Source organism: Dipodomys merriami, unplaced genomic scaffold (assembly GCF_024711535.1).
Source record: "Dipodomys merriami isolate MVZ:Mamm:240054 unplaced genomic scaffold, mDipMer1.0.p SCAF_511, whole genome shotgun sequence".
In the NCBI taxonomy this organism is placed as follows: Eukaryota; Metazoa; Chordata; class Mammalia; order Rodentia; family Heteromyidae; genus Dipodomys; species Dipodomys merriami.
This window is the reverse complement of record NW_027206082.1, coordinates 62,439-82,340: the sequence shown is the minus strand read 5'-3', so window position 1 is coordinate 82,340 and position 19,902 is coordinate 62,439. Positions and strand designations below refer to the sequence as shown.

Below are 19,902 nucleotides of genomic sequence, written 5' to 3'. Positions count from 1 at the left end.
TGGCTTGCAAGAGCTGGCACCCTGTGGAACTCGGTGTTTTATGTAATTCCCCTCCCCAGGTAGCCTGAGAAGCGGCAAGGGCAGCTTCGGTGTCACAAAGTGGACACCAGCCTGGCCGTCCCTAATGAGTACCTGAGCAGAAGTCACCTGTCCTCACGCTAGAGCAGAGATCCCGCGTGCGTGGGTCCTCCGCCGTCCTGGCGTAGAGCCTAGCGGTACTAAGCACTGGCTGAGCCATCGGGCAGCGATGGATGGAGCACATAAGCAAGTGGGACTCTTTCCGGAAGCAAGGGGTGGTGGAGACTTTTAACAGCGGCCCTTTCTCCTCGTCTGAGACTTGATAGTTCCGAGACCGGCAGTGCTAACCAAACACTTAGACAGATTTATTGGAGGAGATAAATTGCCAGTCAGATAAGGTTTTATTTTTATAGCAGTAGAAAAGGCTTAAATTTTGCTTGCAGTTGGAAAACCTTAATATCCAAGAACTAGCGCTCACTCAGATTTCATCTTTGTTATAGATAGGAGCAGAATTCTGGGGTTGAGCCTCGGAAGGCTCGAGAGCACATAAGACCATGCGGCAGCCGTGGCGCGTTGCCAAGAGCCTTCTGACTGCAAGGCGGCTCTGCCCTCGCGCCAGGCCGTGCCCAAGGGCCGGGTCGCTCCGTGCTACTGCACCTCCGCCCTCTTATGATGGGTGCTCCTCTCTCAGGGGGTGCTCCTCTCTCAGGGGGGTGCTCCTCTCTCAGGGGGTGCTCCTCTCTCAGGGGGTGCTCCTCTCAGGGGGTGCTCCTCTCAGGGGGTGCTCCTCTCTCAGGGGGTGCTCCCCTCTCAGGGGGGTGCTCCTCTCTCAGGGGGGTGCTCCTCTCTCAGGGAGTGCTCCTCTCAGGGGGTGCTCCTCTCTCAGGGGGTGCTCCTCTCAGGGGGTGCTCCTCTCTCAGGGGGTGCTCCTCTCAGGGGGTGCTCCTCTCTCAGGGGGTGCTCCTCTCTCAGGGGGTGCTCCTCTCAGGGGGTGCTCCTCTCAGGGTGGTGCTCCTCTCTCAGGGGGTGCTCCTCTCTCAGGGGGTGCTCCTCTCTCAGGGGGTGCTCCTCTCAGGGGGTGCTCCTCTCTCAGGGGGTGCTCCTCTCAGGGGGTGCTCCTCTCTCAGGGGGGTGCTCCTCTCTCAGGGGGTGCTCCTCTCTCAGAGGGGTGCTCCTCTCAGGGGGGTGCTCCTCTCTCAGGGGGTGCTCCTCTCTCAGGGGGTGCTCCTCTCTCAGGGTGGTGCTCCTCTCTCAGGGGGTGCTCCTCTCTCAGGGGGTGCTCCTCTCTCAGGGGGTGCTCCCCTCTCAGGGGGGTGCTCCTCTCTCAGGGGGTGCTCCTCTCTCAGGGGGTGCTCCTCTCAGGGGGTGCTCCTCTCTCAGGGGGTGCTCCCCTCTCAGGGGGGTGCTCCTCTCTCAGGGGGTGCTCCTCTCTCAGGGGGGTGCTCCTCTCTCAGGGGGTGCTCCTCTCTCAGGGGGGTGCTCCTCTCTCAGGGGGTGCTCCTCTCAGGGGGTGCTCCTCTCTCAGGGGGGTGCTCCTCTCCAGGCCCCACCCACACCAACATCCACGTCCCGTGTCATTCTGTGTGATGAGGACCTCTGGAGCACGCCACAGTGCTCTCTGACAGGAGCAGGCAGACGCTTCAAGGTGTTCCCAAATCTGCTCACTGCTCACATTGACCCGTGGACGGGCAGCTGTTCCAGAAGTTCGTTCTGGTCTGGGTCTATTAGAGGTTCCCATTGGAAGAGGCGTGCTTGTCTCCTACATCTTTCAGTCTACAGATTCATCTTGTTCCTTCTTCATCACCCTCCACCTTCAATTTTTCTGTTGGGGTCTGGGTTCGGAAGCAGGGCTCTGCCCCGTCTCTGGGGGCCCATCACTTTTGGGATTCCTGCCCCCATGCGTGTGCAGTCCAGAGCTGGCCATGGCTTCTTGCGTTCGCTGGGGCTCTCAGGAGTCTGCTGGGTCACCCTGTCCTCGCAGCCAGCCAGGAGGAGCTGCAAGGGTGGAACCCCCCCCCGCCCGAGTCCCCCTGCTGGACCAGGCAGGCAGAGCGCGAGCAGAGGCAGGGCTGGTGCCCGCGATGTGGGTCAGGTCCAACCATGGTCTTAGCAACAGTTTCCAGACTTCAAAGCACTGTGTCTTTTTATAGTAAGGTGGAAAGTCACAGTCAGTAGCACGGTGTATGCAGAGATATGATGAGGATGAGAAGAAGAAAATAGCCCTGGGCCATCGGGGCCACAGCCGGCCCCACACCCTGTAAAGACGGTCCACTCCTGGGTGGCTGGTGCGAGCCCTGGATGACCTTGTTAAGCACAGAACCTGCCTCAGTCGTAACCTTTCCCAGTGCTCAGCCATGGATGGTATTGTCCTGCGGTCAGGTGCGGTGACCGCATCCTTGGGACTCCTGCATCCCAGACGGCTACCTGCCAGGGCCTCCCTCCCGCAGTGCAGCAAGCTCCTCTGTGCTCCTCCGAATGCATGCCCTGCAGCCCGCCCTTCCAACAGCCAGGGTTCCTCGCTCTGGGAAGATTTATGGAGACAAACCGCAAATCATGCGTACATCTCCTCCGGTGGTGTTTGTCCCCAGACAAGGCTGAACTCCGTTCGGTATTTTCAAAGACGTCCTTCTCAGGATTGCCCTGTGTCTGGATGGCATTACATTTTCTGGTGGAAAGGTCTAGGAGACAGATGAGATTCTGGGACGTCCCGAGCCTAGCACCACTTCGCAGCCAGGAGACCAGAAATAAAAAGCACGCCCTGGGAACGTGTGTGTGGGTAGAACAGGAGGGGAGGAGCAAATGTCCATGAAGACCATTCTCTCTTCTTTAAGCCAAAACTAGAGACTTACAGGACACGCCAATCCCTTTGATCTCCGCTTTGGGCTTGTGCCCAAACTCCTGATTTCAAGTGGTCAAAGGATGAATAGCGTTGAAGGGTAGCTCTGTCCCGAGCAAGGCCTCCGCTCCTGTGCTCCACAACAGCAGACAAGCCACTCACAGACTTCGGGCGGATGTCACGGAGGGTGAGCCGTGGTTCGCCACAGCCCTGCTGGGGAGTGGAGGGCGCTGGGTCCCGGGACGCAGGGATCTCTGGGGCCTTCACAGGAGGAGATGTGCCATCCTTGGGGGCTATGGGCAGCACACAGCTCTGCTCAGCAGACACGCCCTGCTCCCCAGCATGTGTGCAGACGCCAGCTGCCCCACCCCCACCAAGTCTGCCCCTTCTTGGTCCCCACGCTCCTCTGCTTGCTTCCTGGCCGTCTCCTGCCTGTGGTCTGGACTGCGGTGGCTGGTTAGCTCAGGACACAGGTGCACAGGTTTACTTCGGCCCCACTCCTTTTGTTCCTGTGTCAGTTTCATGACTGTGCCATGCTCTCTCGACTGCCACAGTTCTGAAGGATACACGTTTTGAGATCAGATATTTTTCTACCTCCAGCCTTGTTTTTTTTTTTCTACTCAAGATAGCTTTGAGCATTCAGGGATTGTTTCGGATCTGTGTGAATTTTGGGAATTCTTCTGTTTTCAGAAGAATGCCTGGATACTTTGATGGAGATTAAATTCGTCTTATGAATGCTTTAGATAGCAAAGCATGCTCATTTTGGCAATATTAATTCCTCAGTCCTGGAACGCGAGAGGTCCTTTCATGTCTCTGTATGGGTGCTCAAGCTCTTCCATCAGTATTTTATGTTTTGCATAGTAAAGTTTATTCACCTCCTTTATTACACTTATTCTTCACATTAACTTTCTTGTAGCTTAGCTATTGAATGAGCTGTTATTGGTGTACAACAATGCAAATCAAAAGTTGGTGGTGGTGTATAACAAATGCAAATGACTTTTGCACGTTGACTTTGCATCCTGTACCTTCACTGAATTCATTGGTGGAGTTGAGGCTTTTCTGTATTTAGAATCCATTGGCTACCCACAGCAATCATGTGACCTCTTCCTTTTCTGTTTGAATGTCTTTATTTAATTTATCTTTGCTATGTCTCTGCTCCACAGACTCCAGTAACATGTTGAAAAGGAGTAGTCAATGTGGACATTTTTGTTCCAGCACTTAGTGGAAATGATTCCAGCTTTCTCCCTTTCTGTATGATTCATAATGCTTTCTTTGTATTTATTATATGCAATCATTGCTGTTTGTTTATTGTAAACTTTTTGCATCATTGAGAGGATCACATGATTTTGTTTTTCATTCTGCTGATTTAGCACATTGACTATTAATTTGTACATGTTAAACCATCCTTGCATTCCTGGTTAAATTCAACTTGAACATGGCCTACGTCATATTCAGTTGATTTTGCTTTACTAGTGTGTGGAGAACTTTTGCAACATCATCATTGATGTTGACTTATAGTTTTCTTTTTTCATTGGGCTCTTGTTTTATTTTACTACCAGGATAATACTATCTTCATAGAATAAGTTTACAACATTTTCCTTCTCTTTCAGATTTTTGGAATAGTTTGAGAAGAATTAATACAATTTATTCTTTAAAAGCTTGGAAAATTTCAGCACTGAAACCTAGAGTTTCCCTTCTTTCCCATTGTACTACTGGCTTGATCTTATTGCTTATTATTGATCTAGTTAGGTTTTCTGTGTCCTTGTGACTCAATTTTGGTTAAGGCATACATATTCAAAAATTATTCGATTTCTTCTAGGCTTTCCAATGTGTTGTCATATCATTATTTATAATAGTCCTAGTGATCCTTTTTATTCCAGGTATTCAACATAATGTGTCTTTTTTCATCTCCGATTTTATTTATCAGGGCCTTCTCTTTTCAATTAGTTCAATAAGTTCTTCATTTCATTTCTGTTTTGTGGTTTATTCTCTATTTTGTTTATTTTTGCTCTGATCATTCTTACTTCTTTTCTTCTAGTACTTTTAGGTTTGCTTTTTTCTTTTCTGGTTCCTTGAATTGTATTGTTAGGATAATTATTTGAGCTCTATTTTTTAAATGTAGGTCTCACTACAAATTTCCCTCTTAATACTATTCTGCTGTATTCTATAGATACTTTGTCTATTTTCATTTGTTTCTAGAAATTGTGTGTGTGTGTGTGTGTGTGTGTGTGTGTGTGTGTGTGTACACCCATATGTGTGTGTGTGTGTGCTTGGGTGTGTTTGGGTGTATGTTCTGGGGCTTAAACTTAAGGACATGTACACTCAAATTTTTTGCTTTGGTTGGTGCTTTACCATTTGAGCCACAACACCAGTTCTAGCTTTTTGCTGGTTTATTGGTGATAGACTCTCACAGACTATTCTATTCAAAATGGCTTAGAGCCATGTTGTTCAGATCTCAACTTCCTGAGCAGCTAGGATTGCTGCTATAAGACAGAAAATTTTAAGTTCCTTTTGATCTATTTGTTGACTTACTATTTAGTGAGAAATTGTTTAGTTTCCATGTGCTTGTGTAAATTCTAAAGCTCCTCTCACTTTACATGACCGTGATCTCAAGTTTTTAGCTGGGGTTTGTTTTGACTCCTAGCCTATGTCTGTCCTAGAGACCATTCCAATGCTGCTGAGGGAAGTGTGTGGAAGTGTGCAGGAGGACGCTTGCTGTAACTGGCCTTTAAACATCTATGCTAAACTAGTCTAGTTGACTCTGATGCTTCTTGATTTGGTCACTGTATCATCTGTCCCTTGATGATCATGGAGTACCAACATCCTTCTGCTACCACACCAGAGGTGCTCTCTCCCTTTAGGTGTAGCTATGTTTGCGTCATACACACACACACACATACATGCACACATGTGCTCGAGCACACACATACACACATCCTCTTTCTGAATGGATTCTTTCATCACCATACAGTTACTTTGTCCCTTCTACAGTTTTTAACCTAAGGTCTTTTGTTAATGATGCAATCTGACTTCCCTTCTAGTCTGTGTGACCTTCTATTACTGAGGTGAATTCCAAGTAGTAGCATGTCGTTGGAGCTTTTTAAGAAAATTATTCACCTAGTCTAAATCTTTCAACTTGGGAATTTTATCTTTTGTATTCAATTGGTTATTGATTTATAAAGACTTATGCCTGTCCCTTTTTTGGTTGCCTTTTATATCCTTTATTCCTTTCCTCCTCTCTCATTTGTTTCTATGGTGTTATGATTTTCCTTTTATATAGGAGTTGAGCATTTTCTCCGTATGTCTCTTCTACTGGATTTTATACAATTCTACTTGTAGAACTCCCTCAGACATCCGTGGTAAAGTGTTGGCTTTCCTCAGTTATTGCTTGTCTTTGAAATACTATTTTTCTTTCATCTCTAAATGCCAGATTTTCTGGTTTGTAGTGTTCTTTGTTGGCAGATTTCCTTCTCCTTTCAGTGCGATGAACATGACATCCAATTCTCTCCAGACCTGTCAAGTTCCTGCTGAGAAATCTACAGTCAGTCAAGTGGGGCTTCCCCTAACAGTGAAATGTCCCTTTTACCTGCCGTTTTTAGAACTGTTTCTTTGTCATATGCTTTTTGATGATATGTGTCATACTGGGTCTTTTTTGGTCATCTCTATTTGTGGTTCTTTGAGACTCCTGGACCTGTACAGCTATATCTTTCCTGATATCTGTGGTATTTTGTAAGCTATGATTTTGTTGAACTTGTCCTACTCATCTTCTTCTGGAATAGTCGTAATAGAAATACCACTTAATGATGCTCCAGAGCCTCGCAAGCTTTCTTCATTTTTTAATTCTTTTTATTCCAAAGAATCTGTCTTTAATTCTTCATTTCTGCTTCATATGATCTATTGTTGAGGCTCTCAACTGCGTTTTTATTTCATATGTCAAGTTTTTCAAGACTTCTGTTTTCTGCTTTTTTAATGATCTCTGTCTCTTTGCTGAACTCTTTATTCAAATCATGAATTGTTTTCCTAATGTCATTGAATTGTCTCTCTGAATGCTCTGTATCTCATTGAGTTTCCTAAGAATTACTATTTGTCATTCTTTTGTGGGCAATTCATGGTTTCCTTTCTTAGAGGTCTTTTATCAGTCTGTTGTTTTGTGGTGTTGAGATGTTCTCATTCACACGTTCTGTGTCCCTATTTATAGCTGCACAGGTGGGAACTCTGTTGTCCAGAATGGTGTTTCTCCAAGTGTCCTTTGCTCTGCTCTGTGGCTTTGGCTTAGTGGGTGTGGTTGTGCAGCCCCTAGAATGCTTCTGCAGCTGTCCTTGATGGCCCTGGGCATGTGATGGGGTCAGAACTGTGCCAAGGTGAGGAGCGGGGCAAAGCTTGAAGCCAGACGCAGGGGCCCTCCTGTGGGGGGAGGGGCCTGCTGTGGGGGAGGGGTCTACAGAGTGGGAGGGGTCAGCAGAGGGGGAGGGCTCTGAAGAGGGCGAGGGGCCTCCTGTGGGGGGAGGGGCCTCCTGTGGGGGGAGGGACCTGCTGTGGGGGAGGGGCCTGCTGTGGGGGAGGGGTCTGCAGAGGGGGAGGGGCCTGCTGTGGGGGAGGGGTCTGCAGAGGGGGAGGGGTCTGCAGAGGGGGAGGGGTCTGCAGAAGAGGAGGGTCCTGCTGTGGGGGAAGGGGCCTCCTGTAGGGGGAGGGACCTGCTGTGGGGGAGGGGCCTGCTGTGGGGGAGGGGTCTGCAGAGGGGGAGGGGCCTGCTGTGGGGGAGGGGTCTGTGGAGGGGGAGGGGCCTGCTGCAGGGCACACTCCCGCTTCCTTGCATCCTGCGCAGAAGCTGGCACAGTCCCTGGCAGACCGCAGGCTGCGTCCGATGGGTCACTGCGGTGAGCCTGCCTGCTCTGGTCTTCAGTGATCAGGTCAGGAAGGAAAGAACGGAGCTGGGGTGTGGTGTGGGTCACATCTTGTCGCTGTGTGGCCTGGCCTCTGGGAGGGGTCTGGCATGTTTAACAAAGATCTGATCGTCCGAGGACGTGCATTTGGCCGGTGGTGTCCGGCAAGGAAAACAGGACTGAGCCATGAAGCTGTGACCCTGCTGAGCAAGTTCACACCTTGCATTCCCACAAGCCCGGCCCTCAGGCTTCAGTGGCGTATGGACATGGGGCAGGGTCTGACAGGTCTCTTGTGGGTGTGGACATGGGGCAGGGTCTGACAGGTCTCTTGTGGGTGTGGACATGGGGCAGGGTCTGACAGGTCTCTTGTGGGTGTGGACATGGGGCAGGGTCTGACAGGTCTCTTGTGGGTGTGGACATGGGGCAGGGTCTGACAGGTCTCTTGGACGCAGAGGTGGGCTAGATGCAGAGCCTGCCCTTCAACTGGCCTTTGTCCATCCGGCTTCTCAGCCCTCTTGGCGCCAGCAGCCCACCTGGTCCAGGAGGCCTTCCCAGTCCCTGCAGGCGCCGGCTCACAGCCCTTCCCAGCCCCTGCCACATCACCGCCTGGCTGGGAGAGTTTCTCACGAGAGTCCCCACTTGTATACTCCACAGACAGCGTGTGTGTGTGTGTGTGTGTGTCTGTGTGTGTGTGTGTGTGCGCGCGCGTGTGTGCGCGCACGCGCCATCACACAGTCCCCGCCCCCCCTCCTGTCCACACAGCAGGCTCTAAACTCACCTGCGGGTCCGACGCACGCAGACGCTCCCAGGGCCTCCTATCTTTTTATATGTAACTTGCCTGCATACTCACCAGTTAGGAAATGCCTCCACATGTAAATGTGTGTGCACACACGTGCATGTGTGTGTGCATGTAAACGTGTGTGAATATGACCTAAACTCTAGCGCAGCAGAGACATTTAAAAACTGGCTTTTCACTGAAAATGTTCTAACATTAAAATGCCAGTGCACAGATCTCTACTGAGCGGAGTGTGTGGAGGCTCCTTTCTGGGGGAAGGATTGTCATCATGGAGACCAGCAACAGACCGTGGAGAGGAATGGCGATGAGGACTCAGACACCACCGGAGACTTTGCCAACCCCAGAGGATTTCACAAACAGTAAACAATTCTTGGTGCAATGCCAACAAAACAAAATTCTCTCTTGATTTGCATGGTAGTTATGTTCCTGGAAAAATCACTGCTCATCAAAGCTGCAAAAGAAATGGAACAAAAGGCATCAGTTTTCATGCAAAGCAGGTCCAGTCCAAGGCTTGGGAAAGAAGACAGGAAAAGCGACGTTGTGAATCCCACAGGACGTGAGCAGCTCTTCCTCAGGCAGGGCTGCTGGGTCCTGGAGGCAAGAATGCCCAGCACTGTGTGTGGCAACGGTGTGTCAGGCAGATGCTGGGGGCTGAGGGTCAGGGAGCGCCTGGCCCCTGAGGAACTCAACACCACTGACACGGGGAGCCTGGCAGGGTGGCCAGCAGGCCTGTCGCGATAACCCCCGTGTCTGAGTACTTCGTACACACCGGACACACGTGCACCTGTGCACATGCGTGCTGCTGCATGTGCACACACACACACACACCTCACACCTGTGCATGTGCACACACGCACACCAGCTATGGATGATGAAGAAAAGCTGTCCCACGGAGGAGTGCAGCTCTGGACTATATTTCTTCCCCTTGCTTGGTTTTAACACACCAAACAGAACATTATTGTAGAGTCTGCCCCATCACCTGCATCTTGCCACTTGAAAAAAAGAGAAAAACGTTAGCACAGTGTTGAGCTGTCCTTAAAGCCAGACGTCACAGTGTGCACGATGTCGGCCTTTTCCAGAGATGATGAGTCGCAGGCCTCTGCCCCGATCACACCAGCGAGGCAGAGGCTGCCAGGCGGAGTTGGAGAAGCCACCTGCAGCGCTCTGAGGCCCCCACGGCCGCCGGGACCAGCTCCCGGGACGCAGGCTTCTCCACTGAGACACAGAAGGGTTCAGCGTCCGTCCTCCGTGCACTGCAGTCTTGAGACGTGTGCTTGGGATCGCTGTTTAGTTCTTGGTTCATGGCCCTTCTTGCATTGATTGTGATACTAGCTCCTTAAATCAGAAACGGAAGCTACGAGCTGGCCTGGTTTGTTAATTTGCAGATGGCTGAAAATATCTTTACCTTGTTTTTTTCTTATGGAAACATGGTTTTGATATGTCACAAAAATGCCTCCTCTGGCGGCAGGGGGCCGCCCCGACCTGTCCCTCCGACGTTCCGGGTTCCCTGGCCGGCCCCAGCGGCGCCCGCCGGTTCTGGCTGCTGGTCATTTCCGGGTGCAGCGCTCAGGTCTTGCCTCTGCCGGAGCCCCCACCACCCCGTGGGGGCCTCTTCTTTCACCCGCTCACCCCAGGAGTCGTCTCTAGTAAAACAGGACCATTGAGAACTGTGACTTTGCTAAATTCAGAAAAACGCTTTTTGCCAGGCACAGTGGCTCATACTATGGTCTCAGCCACACAAGAGGCAGAAGTCAGAAGAATTACAGTTCAGAGCCAATGCAAGCAGAGGGGGTGGGGGGAAAGGAGAGGGAGAGAGGGAGGGAGAGGGGAGAGGAAGAGGGGGGAGGGAGAGACGAAGGGAAGAGGGGGGCCTCATGATCTCCTCCGGTGGGAGGTGTGGGGTCAGCGCCCAGCCCCTGGGGTGGGAGGTGCAGGATTAGCACCCAGCCCCTGGGGTGGGAGGTCTGGGGTCAGCACCCAGCCCCTTGGGTGGGAGGTGCAGGATTAGCACCCAGCCCCTGGGGTGGGAGGTCTGGGGTCGGCACCCAGCCCCTGGGGTGGGAGGTCTGGGGTCGGCACACAGCCCCTGGGGTGGGAGGTCTGGGGTCGACGCCCAGCCCCTGGGGTGGGAGGTCTGGGGTCGGCACCAGGGGGCCATCTCTGCACTCTGGTCTGCACCGCACCACACAGTGGGTTGCTTTATCCAACTCGAGGAAGTGCTGTGTGTGGGAGGTGACTTGCAGACGTCACACCCAGCACCGCTGTGTCCTCAGCTGTAAATATCTCCCACCCAGTCCCTGCCTGGCGGCCGGCGGTTCTGTTGCTAAGCAGAGCCCCTGACTGGATCCCAAGCGCGGAGTGGGTGAGGAACGTGGTGAGGGCACCTGCCTTCCCCCGGCTCCTCCCTGGCGGCCACACGGACACTCGAGTCTGCTGAGCCATGTACGGCAGGCCGCTTAGTGACTTCTGCCAAAAGCCCTGTGCTCCTAGCCAACGTGGGGCTCCCTGTTGGAGGTGCTAGACCAGCAGGCTCCAGTCCAGACCACTGGCTTCAGATGTTCTCAGGGCTGGAACAATAGCAGCATCCTTCTCAGGAGGAATAAACCTGAGACTCTGTTTTAGGATGAGAACACCGAGCCTGGAGACTTCCTCGGTCTGGGACTCCACCTCCTCCTTCCTGTCTCCAGTAGAGTGCCTCCCTTCCCTGCCAGAAGCAGGCCAGGGTGGGCAGGGTGCAGGCTGTTTGCGAGTTCTGTTCTGTGGGTGTGGGTTTGGCTCATGGGGTCCACTCTGTCCACGTTGAGGAGCCTGAGTTCGCAAAGCCACCCTTCAGTCCTGGAACACATTTGCCGTCGGTGGCTTCGCATGTGTCATAGAGAAGGCACCGGGTCCCCTGCGTGGAAGATGGACAGGAGAATGTTGACCTGAGGACACACTGGAAGGCTGCTGTCGGGCAGGAGAGCGGCAGAGAGCCTGCAGAGGCTGCCACCACACTGCACGGGGCACAGGGCCCCAGCTCCCGGCCTTCCGGAGGGGACAGGGCATAGACAGTACAGGTGATGGCATTTGGCACCCAGAATTAAGCCTCTGCTCTTTCATTAGCTTGAAAAGAAAGGGGATTGGTGGTAAGACCAGGGTCTTCTCTCCGCATCCCTTTCTTCTCCAATTTTCTTAAATTTCCTTCTTCGGTTTCCTTTTATACCAAAAGGAAATGTCTAAATGATTGAATGCCCCCCCCCCGGCAGCCGGGGGGCATTTTTCCTGGCATTTTCTTTCTTTCCCACTGTGTTGTCACTCTTGCAGGGAGGAGGAGCTGGTGCTTTTACCCGGTGAGCTCGCACCGCTGGACGTGCTGACCTGCCGTCTCTGTCTCCAGGTGCCTCAGGATGAGTGGGGGGGGTACCCCACGGTCAGCGGCAAGGAAGAGGAGATCCCCTGCCGCAGGATGAGGAGCGGCAGCTACATCAAAGCCATGGGGGACGAGGAGAGTGCCGAGTCCGACTCCAGCCCCAAGACATCCCCGACGGCCGCGCTCCTCCCCGAGCCCCTGCTGAAGTCCATGGCCGCCCGGCCCCTCGGGGACCTGCAGAGGTAAGACACGGCCCGCAGCTCCTCGCCTTCGCCCGCCCTGCGGGAGCCGCGCGGCTGGACTCTGCCAGCAGCAGGCGGTCGGAGCAGGCCCTGTGCCCTCTGCCAGCAGCAGGCGGTCGGAGCAGGCCCTGTGCCCTCTGCCAGCAGCTGGTGGTCGGAGCAGGCCCTGTGCGCTGGGGCCCTCGGTTATCCGTCCCCCTGACACGGCCTGCTAGGGCTGAAGGACGGGTCCTAGCGCTACACACTCGGGCCAAAGTCTGCTCTGCACATTTCCCCAAAGACACCACTTCCTGCAGTCCTGATGAAACTGTGGGAAGTGAAGATGAGGAAGGCTCCGGGCAGCTGTGAACGGGGCTGGGCTGGGTCCACCCCGTTCCCCTGCCCGCAGTGCTGCAGCCCCGGGGGGCGTGCGTGGCAGGGACGGCCCCGGGTGGCACAGCGGCCCGGCCCGACGCCCCGAGGGGGCCGCCTTGGGGTGACGCAGGATGTAGGCACTGTCTAACCCTCTCCAGCAAGCTGCGTAAATGGCCCACTTCACTCTAGGGCTCATTTTATACTTGGGGCTTTACACAAAACCGATCGTCCTGAACGCGCTGTGAGGCGTGGCTGGGCGGGCTGGGCGTGGCTGGGCGTAGCTGGACGTGGCTGGGTGTGGCTGGGCGGGCTGGATGTGGCTGGGCGTGGCCAGGCGTGGCTAGCCGTGGCCAGGTGTGGCTGGGCCGGGCTGGGCGTGGCCAGGCGTGGCTGGGCCGGGCTGGGCGTGGCCAGGCGTGGCTGGGCCAGGCTGGGCGTGGCCAGGCGTGGCTGGACGTGGCTGGGCCGGGCTGGGCGTGGCTGGACGTGGCTGGGCCGGGCTGGGCCGGGCTGGGCCGGGCTGGGCGTGGCCAGGCGTGGCTGGACGTGGCCAGGTGTGGCTGGGCGTGGCTGGGCGTGGTTGGGCTGGGCTCTGAGGCTGTGCCTATTTTCCCTCCTGAGAGCTGCTGCAGATCAGGAAACAGGAAGGGGAGGGGCTTGCGTCTGCAGGGGGTGGCTGCACTACACCCCTCCCACAGACCACGGTCGCCCTCCTGCCGGCCGAGGACTCCAGCCTGGTCATGGAAAACCTCTCTGTGTGAATTCAGCTTCAAAGAGCTCAACCTCTTGGACCAATGCCAGAATCATTCTGCGGAAAGCTGCTTCCCTCAGCCAGGGGAGGGAGGGAGGGAGCAGAGGAATGGGGGTGAGATGGGGGGACCAGCCGCCGGGACGTCCCAGACACAGTGTCAGAGCCTTTCAAAGCAGCTGCCTGTGTTCAGAAACTGTCTAGGAAGACGCCTCCAGACCTGTGCCTACAGGCCTCGGCTCACGGCGTTTCTGACACCTGGTCTGAAGCCTGGTCTCTGTCCTGCCTTTGGGCTGAGCCCTGCAGACACTTCAGCCAATGCTTCTGGCAAATGTCCCACCACGTTCCTGAGTCACAGGCCTGTTCCCCTGTGGTTACCAGCGGCGCCTGCCGTGAGCCAAGACCACAGAGGTGGTGCACAGGGGTGCCTTCTGCACGCCCCGCAGCAGCCCCTCCACCCAGGGGCCGGCCATGCAGACCCTGGCCGCTCCCAGGTGCCCCTCTCCCTGTGGCCGGCAAACACACCTGCTTCCTCTGCAAACACACCTGCTTCCTCTGCAAACACACCTACTTCCTCTGGAAACACACCTCCTTCCTCTGGAAACACACCTCCTTCCGCTTCTGCGGCGAACGCCTTCTCGGCCAGCGAGGAAGAACGACCACCACACCAGGAGTCTTCTCAGATCACGCTTTATTGGAGAGCCTTCTTGTTTGTAGGAGAGCTTGAGCGCGAGAGAGCGCGCACAAAAAACATGGCCGCTTATATAGGGAATAGGAACACGTGTCGTTCTATCATTGGTCGTCTGCCTTTCACCGTCACCAGGTGCCACGGGATTGGCTGGGGACTCTACGTGGCTTGCGCATGCGCAAAGCCCAGGACCCACCGTCCCGCCAAGCACTGCCTAATATGGAGTTGTTTACCTCAAAACTGCAAGGAAGTGGGTGGCGCCTTGTAATGGCGTTCGCCCCGGCTCCCCGCAGTTCCCCCTTTTTGTTTTTGGCAACAGGTAAGAGTAGAGATTGGGCCTCTGTCTAAAACATTAATGAGAGGACCTTGCACTGGTCTTCGCCTGAGGGGCGCCTTCCCCAGTGATGACCAGGCCCGTCCGATGCCTTTTTTGCAGAGGTGGGATCTTGGGCATCAACCCACTTGCTACCCAGCATGCTCTTCTTGAGGAGATGGTACCCTCAAGTGCAGTGCACTTGCCTGGCACCCTGTCCCAAATTGCAAATTGCATACCTGTCCCGGTGCAATGGGATCCCCTGATCCCTCGGGGTGCTAAGGCTATGCAGAATGGTAAGGCTTAACTGCCTCTCAGGGCCGACAGCCAGATCTGGGGTGAGGATCCACTCTCCAAGGCGGCTAATGCTTGTGAGATAACAACCTTGTCCCTTCTGGTTTGGGCTCGAAGGCGACAGACCAACCATAGGCAGACCACGCATCCTCCCAGGCAGCAGGCTAAAAACATTCCAACTCCCACCCGCTCTTTGAAAAAGGACACCGCAGAGGCAATCCAGTCAGTAAATTGTCCCAGAGTTACAGGGTGAACCCGAGTAGCATTCAACAGGGTGATCTTTAAAAGCTGTCCCCGAACTAGATCTTCAATCTCCTTTCCCCACTCCCCAGATAAATATTGGCTTATTTTTTGTGACTCGTTTTTTGAGGCATTAAAGCGCAGGGAGGTCACGCATAATTGTTTATAATGGGAAATGCACCCTATTTGAACTAACTCCGTGAGCTCATTTACCTGAACCTGTAATAAATCTATCCTCTGATTAACCGCCAGGATCCCAGATAATAGGCGAGAGTTTAATTGTGATTCTGCCTGTAAAATTTGTGATGTTTGCTCAACTATGGAATTGACCTGCCGTGCCGTCTGCACTTGATTGGCCATAGCCACTCCGGCCGCAATGGCAGCTCCAGCACTAATGGCCACAGCAGTCACTACAGCAGCAGCTATCCCAAAATCTCTTTTCTCCCTAAGCAAGGAAATCAGGGAGAACTCTTCAGGATCTAATTGTACCGGTACCGGCACAAATGTGGGAATTTTTACTACTACAGCAACAGGGAGGGAGCCATTCCAACATTCCGAAAGCCAGCACTCGTCTTTCGAGCAATTTACGGTATCCCCAGAGACATTGGTAGTAAGCAAGAACAGATGAGGGGCAAGCAAACACACAGGGGACGCCTTTTCTGTCCAATTGGCTACCTCCTCTAAAATAGTCAGGTTGCTAAATTTGATTTGGTGTTCTAACTGGTAATAAACCATTACTCGGGCCTTTACCCGCTTGGCAGTCACGCCCCGCAAGGTTGCAAGTGCAGAAATATCTGAAGTTGCTCCCATGTTATTGGCAACTAACCACTGGTACCAGGGCCATCTGTCACCAAAGGTCTTGTTCTGGTTCGTTCCTTTAAATATTTGTCTGTCAAGTGCAGGTGAAAGGGAAAACCCCTGGGCAAGCTGCTTCTTCTGCCAACTCCTATCCTGACATTGGGTAAACACTAGGGGAAAAACTGAAGAGGCCTTACAATAGGGGGAAGCCTTAAAAGGAGTGGAATCGTTTAAATCCCTACCCTGAGCATTTATAGGTACCATGGCCTCTGTAAGTGTGAGGGTGTAATTACCTGGGACCCAGGATACGTTACTTGGATGACTTAAGCGTGATAATGCCTGAATCAAAACCTCAGGGTCCTCTGTAAAAAAGCTGTTCTGGCCCTCTACGTAGGTCACATTCCGTCGCCTTAATTGCAGGCAGGAATGATTCCCCTGAAGGGAGAAACAAAAGGTCCCTTTAAGAAATATACTGGTGTGGTTAAGTCGTGCTGTTGACTGATCCCCAGGTGACATACATGGAGCTTCCATCCCACAATCTGCGGAAAATAAGGTGGGGAGAAAAAGGGAGTCTGCATGCAGGGGCATAGGAACTGGCCACGCCCTGGTAACAGCCCACAGCATCATTGGTTTAGCTATCACAGGGGTTGCTATTAGCACTGTTGCTAACAGCAGGAAGATCAGCTGCATCAGGAGACGAGTGGATGGCATCTTCATTTTGCGGGTCTTCTTTTTCAAGAGGGGGTTCTTCTGCAGTCTCCACCGGCCTGGTCAGTCTCGTTGGCACCCAGTGAGGTACTTCTTGACTCTGTGGAAAAACACAAACAGCTCCCCTGGATCTCGTTATTACCGGATCCGGCCCATACCATTTATTATTAATAACATCCTTCCACATAACCATGTCTTTAGTATCCATGGGGTCTCTTGTCATATGCCGATCTGCAGCAGACTGATCGTTGTCATTTAGAATTAAAAAGGGTAAAGAGCATAAGAGAAAGTCTTTCCCTGGGGGATGCTGACTCAGCAATTCCCCCTTTTTGTTTTTGAAGCATTTCTTTTATGCTTCTATTAGCTCTTTCCACTATACCTTGTCCTTGAGGATTGTAGGGCAATCCGGTGGTGTGGGCAACCTGCATTTGTGCGCAAAAGGCGCGGAAACCATGGGAAGTATAAGCAGGGCCATTATCCGTCTTAAGTCTAAGGGGCTTTCCCCAAGCTGCCCAAGCTTCTAAGCAGTGTATTTTGACATGAGACACTTTTTCTCCTGCCAAAGGTGTGGCATGAATGACACCAGAAAAGTTGTCCACAGACACATGTAAATATTTCAACTTACCAAATTCTGTCAGATGAGTAACATCCATTTGCCATAGGGCGTTTGGTCTCAACCCCCTGGGGTTTACCCCCACATGGGGAGGATGAAGAAAGGTGACACAAGATTTACAGGCTTTAACAATATCTCTTGCCACATGCCTGGGCAAATTATATCTTTTCCTAAGGGTATTTGCGGGTACATGATACAATCTATGAAAGTCTTTTGCCAATTCTACAGGATCAGCAGCAACCAGGGCCACAGCCCGAGCTGCCTGGTCTGCCAGGGCATTACACTTTGCCATCGGGCCCGGCAACATAGAGTGGGCGCGAATATGTCCAATATAAAAAGGGTGTTTTCTGTTTAAGATAAGGGATTGAATCTGTAACAAAACATTAGAAATTGTACTGGCCTGCTTAATTGAAGCAGCAACTTCAAGGGAAGCAACGGCATTTACAACATATAATGAATCAGAAAATAAGTTAAAAGGTTGATCAAATCTTTTAAAAACTTCAAGCACAATTAAACATTCAACAGCCTGTGGGACATTCGGCCGAAAATTAAAGACCACCGGCTGTTTGTGTCCTTGAACAAAAAAGGCACTTTGTCCAGATTTTGACCCATCCGTAAAGATGGTCAGGGCACTAACTAGGGGCTCCTTTGAAGTAACGACAGGAAAATACACTGTTTTTATTAACAATGGCAAGCAGGGGATGCTTAGGATAATGATTATCAATTACATTGAGAAATGAGCAAACAAGAATTGCCCACATATCCACTGTAGCGGCCAAAATCTCAACTTGTTCACGGGTATATGGAATGATTAATTTATCTGGAATCTTTGCAAAGTGCATCAAACAATACTTTATGCCCAAAAGTGCTTGCTTAGCCACTAATTCAGGAAAATATTGAACTGTTCTTGCTCCCACAGAATTCCCATGAAGCCACCACAAGGGGCCATTTTGCCAAAGAACCCCCGTGGGATAATTTTTTGTTTTTAATATACATAAATCGATAGGTAATTTTAAATCAACCCATGAAAGTTGCCTAGACAAAGCTGCCCTAGACAAAGCTGCCTCAACCTTTTGTAGGGAATTTAGTGCTAAAGGTGTCAGGGATCTAGAGGAGGTGACTTCAGGGTCGCCCTCCAAAATGGCAAATAAAGGTAACAACTCTGACTGAGGGAGATTAAGAAACCCCCTTATCCAATTAATATCTCCTGCCAATTGCTGAAAATCATTAAGTGTTCTAAGGTGACCAGTTCAAATGGAAAGTTTTTGGGGCTTAATCTCATTGGGAGAAACAATGGTTCCCAGAAATTGAACAACACTAGTCTGTTGAACCTTTTCAGGGGCAATAATCAATCCCTTGTCAGCTAAGGTCTCCGTTATCCGCCCAAACACTTTATGAAGAATCTCTACCAAGGGCGCAGCCAACAAGATATCATCCATATAATGGACAATCCGTACTTTTGGAAATTTTTTCCTAACAGGGGTCAATGCAGCCCCTACGAACAATTGACAAATTGTTGGGCTATTAGCCATCCCTTGGGGGAGAACTTTCCACTGATAGCGAGCATCCGGGGTTTCATGATTAACAGAGGGCAAAGTAAAGGCAAAGCGCTCCCTATCCTTCCCACAAAGAGGTATGGAAAAAAGCAATCCCTAATATCTAAAGCTAAAATGGGCCACTCTCGTGGTAACGCAGAAAGTAATGGAAGTCCCCTTTGAATGGGCCCCATAATTTGCATCTGGGCATTTACTGCTCTAAGGTCATGTAATAACCTCCATTTCCCAGAGGCCTTTTTAATCACAAAAATTGGGGTATTCCAAGATGACACTGAAGGTTCAACATGCCCCAGCTGTAGCTGTTCCTGGACAAGAGTTTGAGCCGCTTCCAATTTTTCTCGAAAGAGGGGCCACTGAGGAACCCATACCGCCTTTTGTGTTAACCAAGGTATGGGTACCGCACCTTTAGTGGAAGCCTTGTTTTCAGAGGCCCCTAAGAAAAACCCAAACCCTTTCTGTCCTGCTTAGGAAGTGGCTCTATCGGCTCCTTGCGTCCTTGGAGACATCGACCAAGCCCCAAGGCTGGAACAAATCCTTGCTGTTTCATCATATTCTGACTGGCCTCAGAGTAATCATTAGTTAAAGTTAACTTCAGCTGTTGCTGCACATCTCTTCCCCAAAGATTGACAGGGACGTCTACCACAAATGGCTGCATTTTTCCAACCTGGCCTTCGTCTGTTCTCCAAGTCAATTCTTTTGCACTTAACTGTGGGGCATCAGCATAGCCCAGCCCTTGCAAGGTCTGGGAGGATTTTTGAGTTGGCCATTGCTTTGGCCACTCCCCTCTTTGGATGATGCTTCTATCTGCCCCTGTATCCACCAGTCCCTCAAATCTTCTCCCTTCCACTTGGAGAGTTAGCATGGGTCTTTGGTCTAAAGTTATGGACAGGCATGTAAGGTCGACTCCAGTGGAGCCTAGCCCTTTATCTCCTCTCTTTATCTCCTTAGCAGGGAAGTTGCCATGAAGAGAAGGCAAAAGCAGGAGCTGTGCGATTCTATCCCCAGGAGAAATGGACACCACTCCATGGGGGACATGGCAGAGGACCTTGATAGTCCCCGTATAGTCAGGGTCAATCACTCCCGGGAAAATTATTAATCCTCTCATTGTGGAGGAGGAGCGTCCTAAAACTATTCCTACAGTGCCTTCATCTAGGGGTCCTGTCATGTCCATCTCCACAATCTGGACTCCCATCTGCTGTGTTAATACCAGTCCGGAGGTGGCACAGAGGTCCAACCCTGCGGAGCCTGAGGTTGCTCTTTTTGGCTGGGGGGTTGTTGCGGGTGCTGTCTGGGAGCCGGAGTCTGAAATGCCCCGTAAATTTTCGGGCCCTGGGGATGAGGGCCCTTTTCCCCGTTTTTTGGCTCTTGTTTTGAATCAGTGTTTGGAATAATTTGGGGGATAAGATGTCCATTGATGTCTCTAACTGACCGGCATTCGTTAGCCCAATGTTTCCCCTTTTTACAAC

At 51.9% G+C, this 19,902-nt stretch overlaps 1 protein-coding gene across 6 annotated transcripts in view; it reads left to right on the top strand.

The window, feature by feature from the left end:
• Nucleotides 1-19,902, top strand: part of Dlgap2 (DLG associated protein 2) — a 545,299-nt gene that overhangs the window by 471,850 nt on the left and 53,547 nt on the right. For all 6 annotated transcript variants that reach the window (XM_069998336.1, XM_069998337.1, XM_069998333.1 and 3 more), the window contains one exon: nt 11,910-12,124. In XM_069998336.1, coding sequence (XP_069854437.1) covers nt 11,910-12,124 — 215 coding nt within the window. The remainder of the gene's footprint in view (nt 1-11,909; nt 12,125-19,902) is intronic.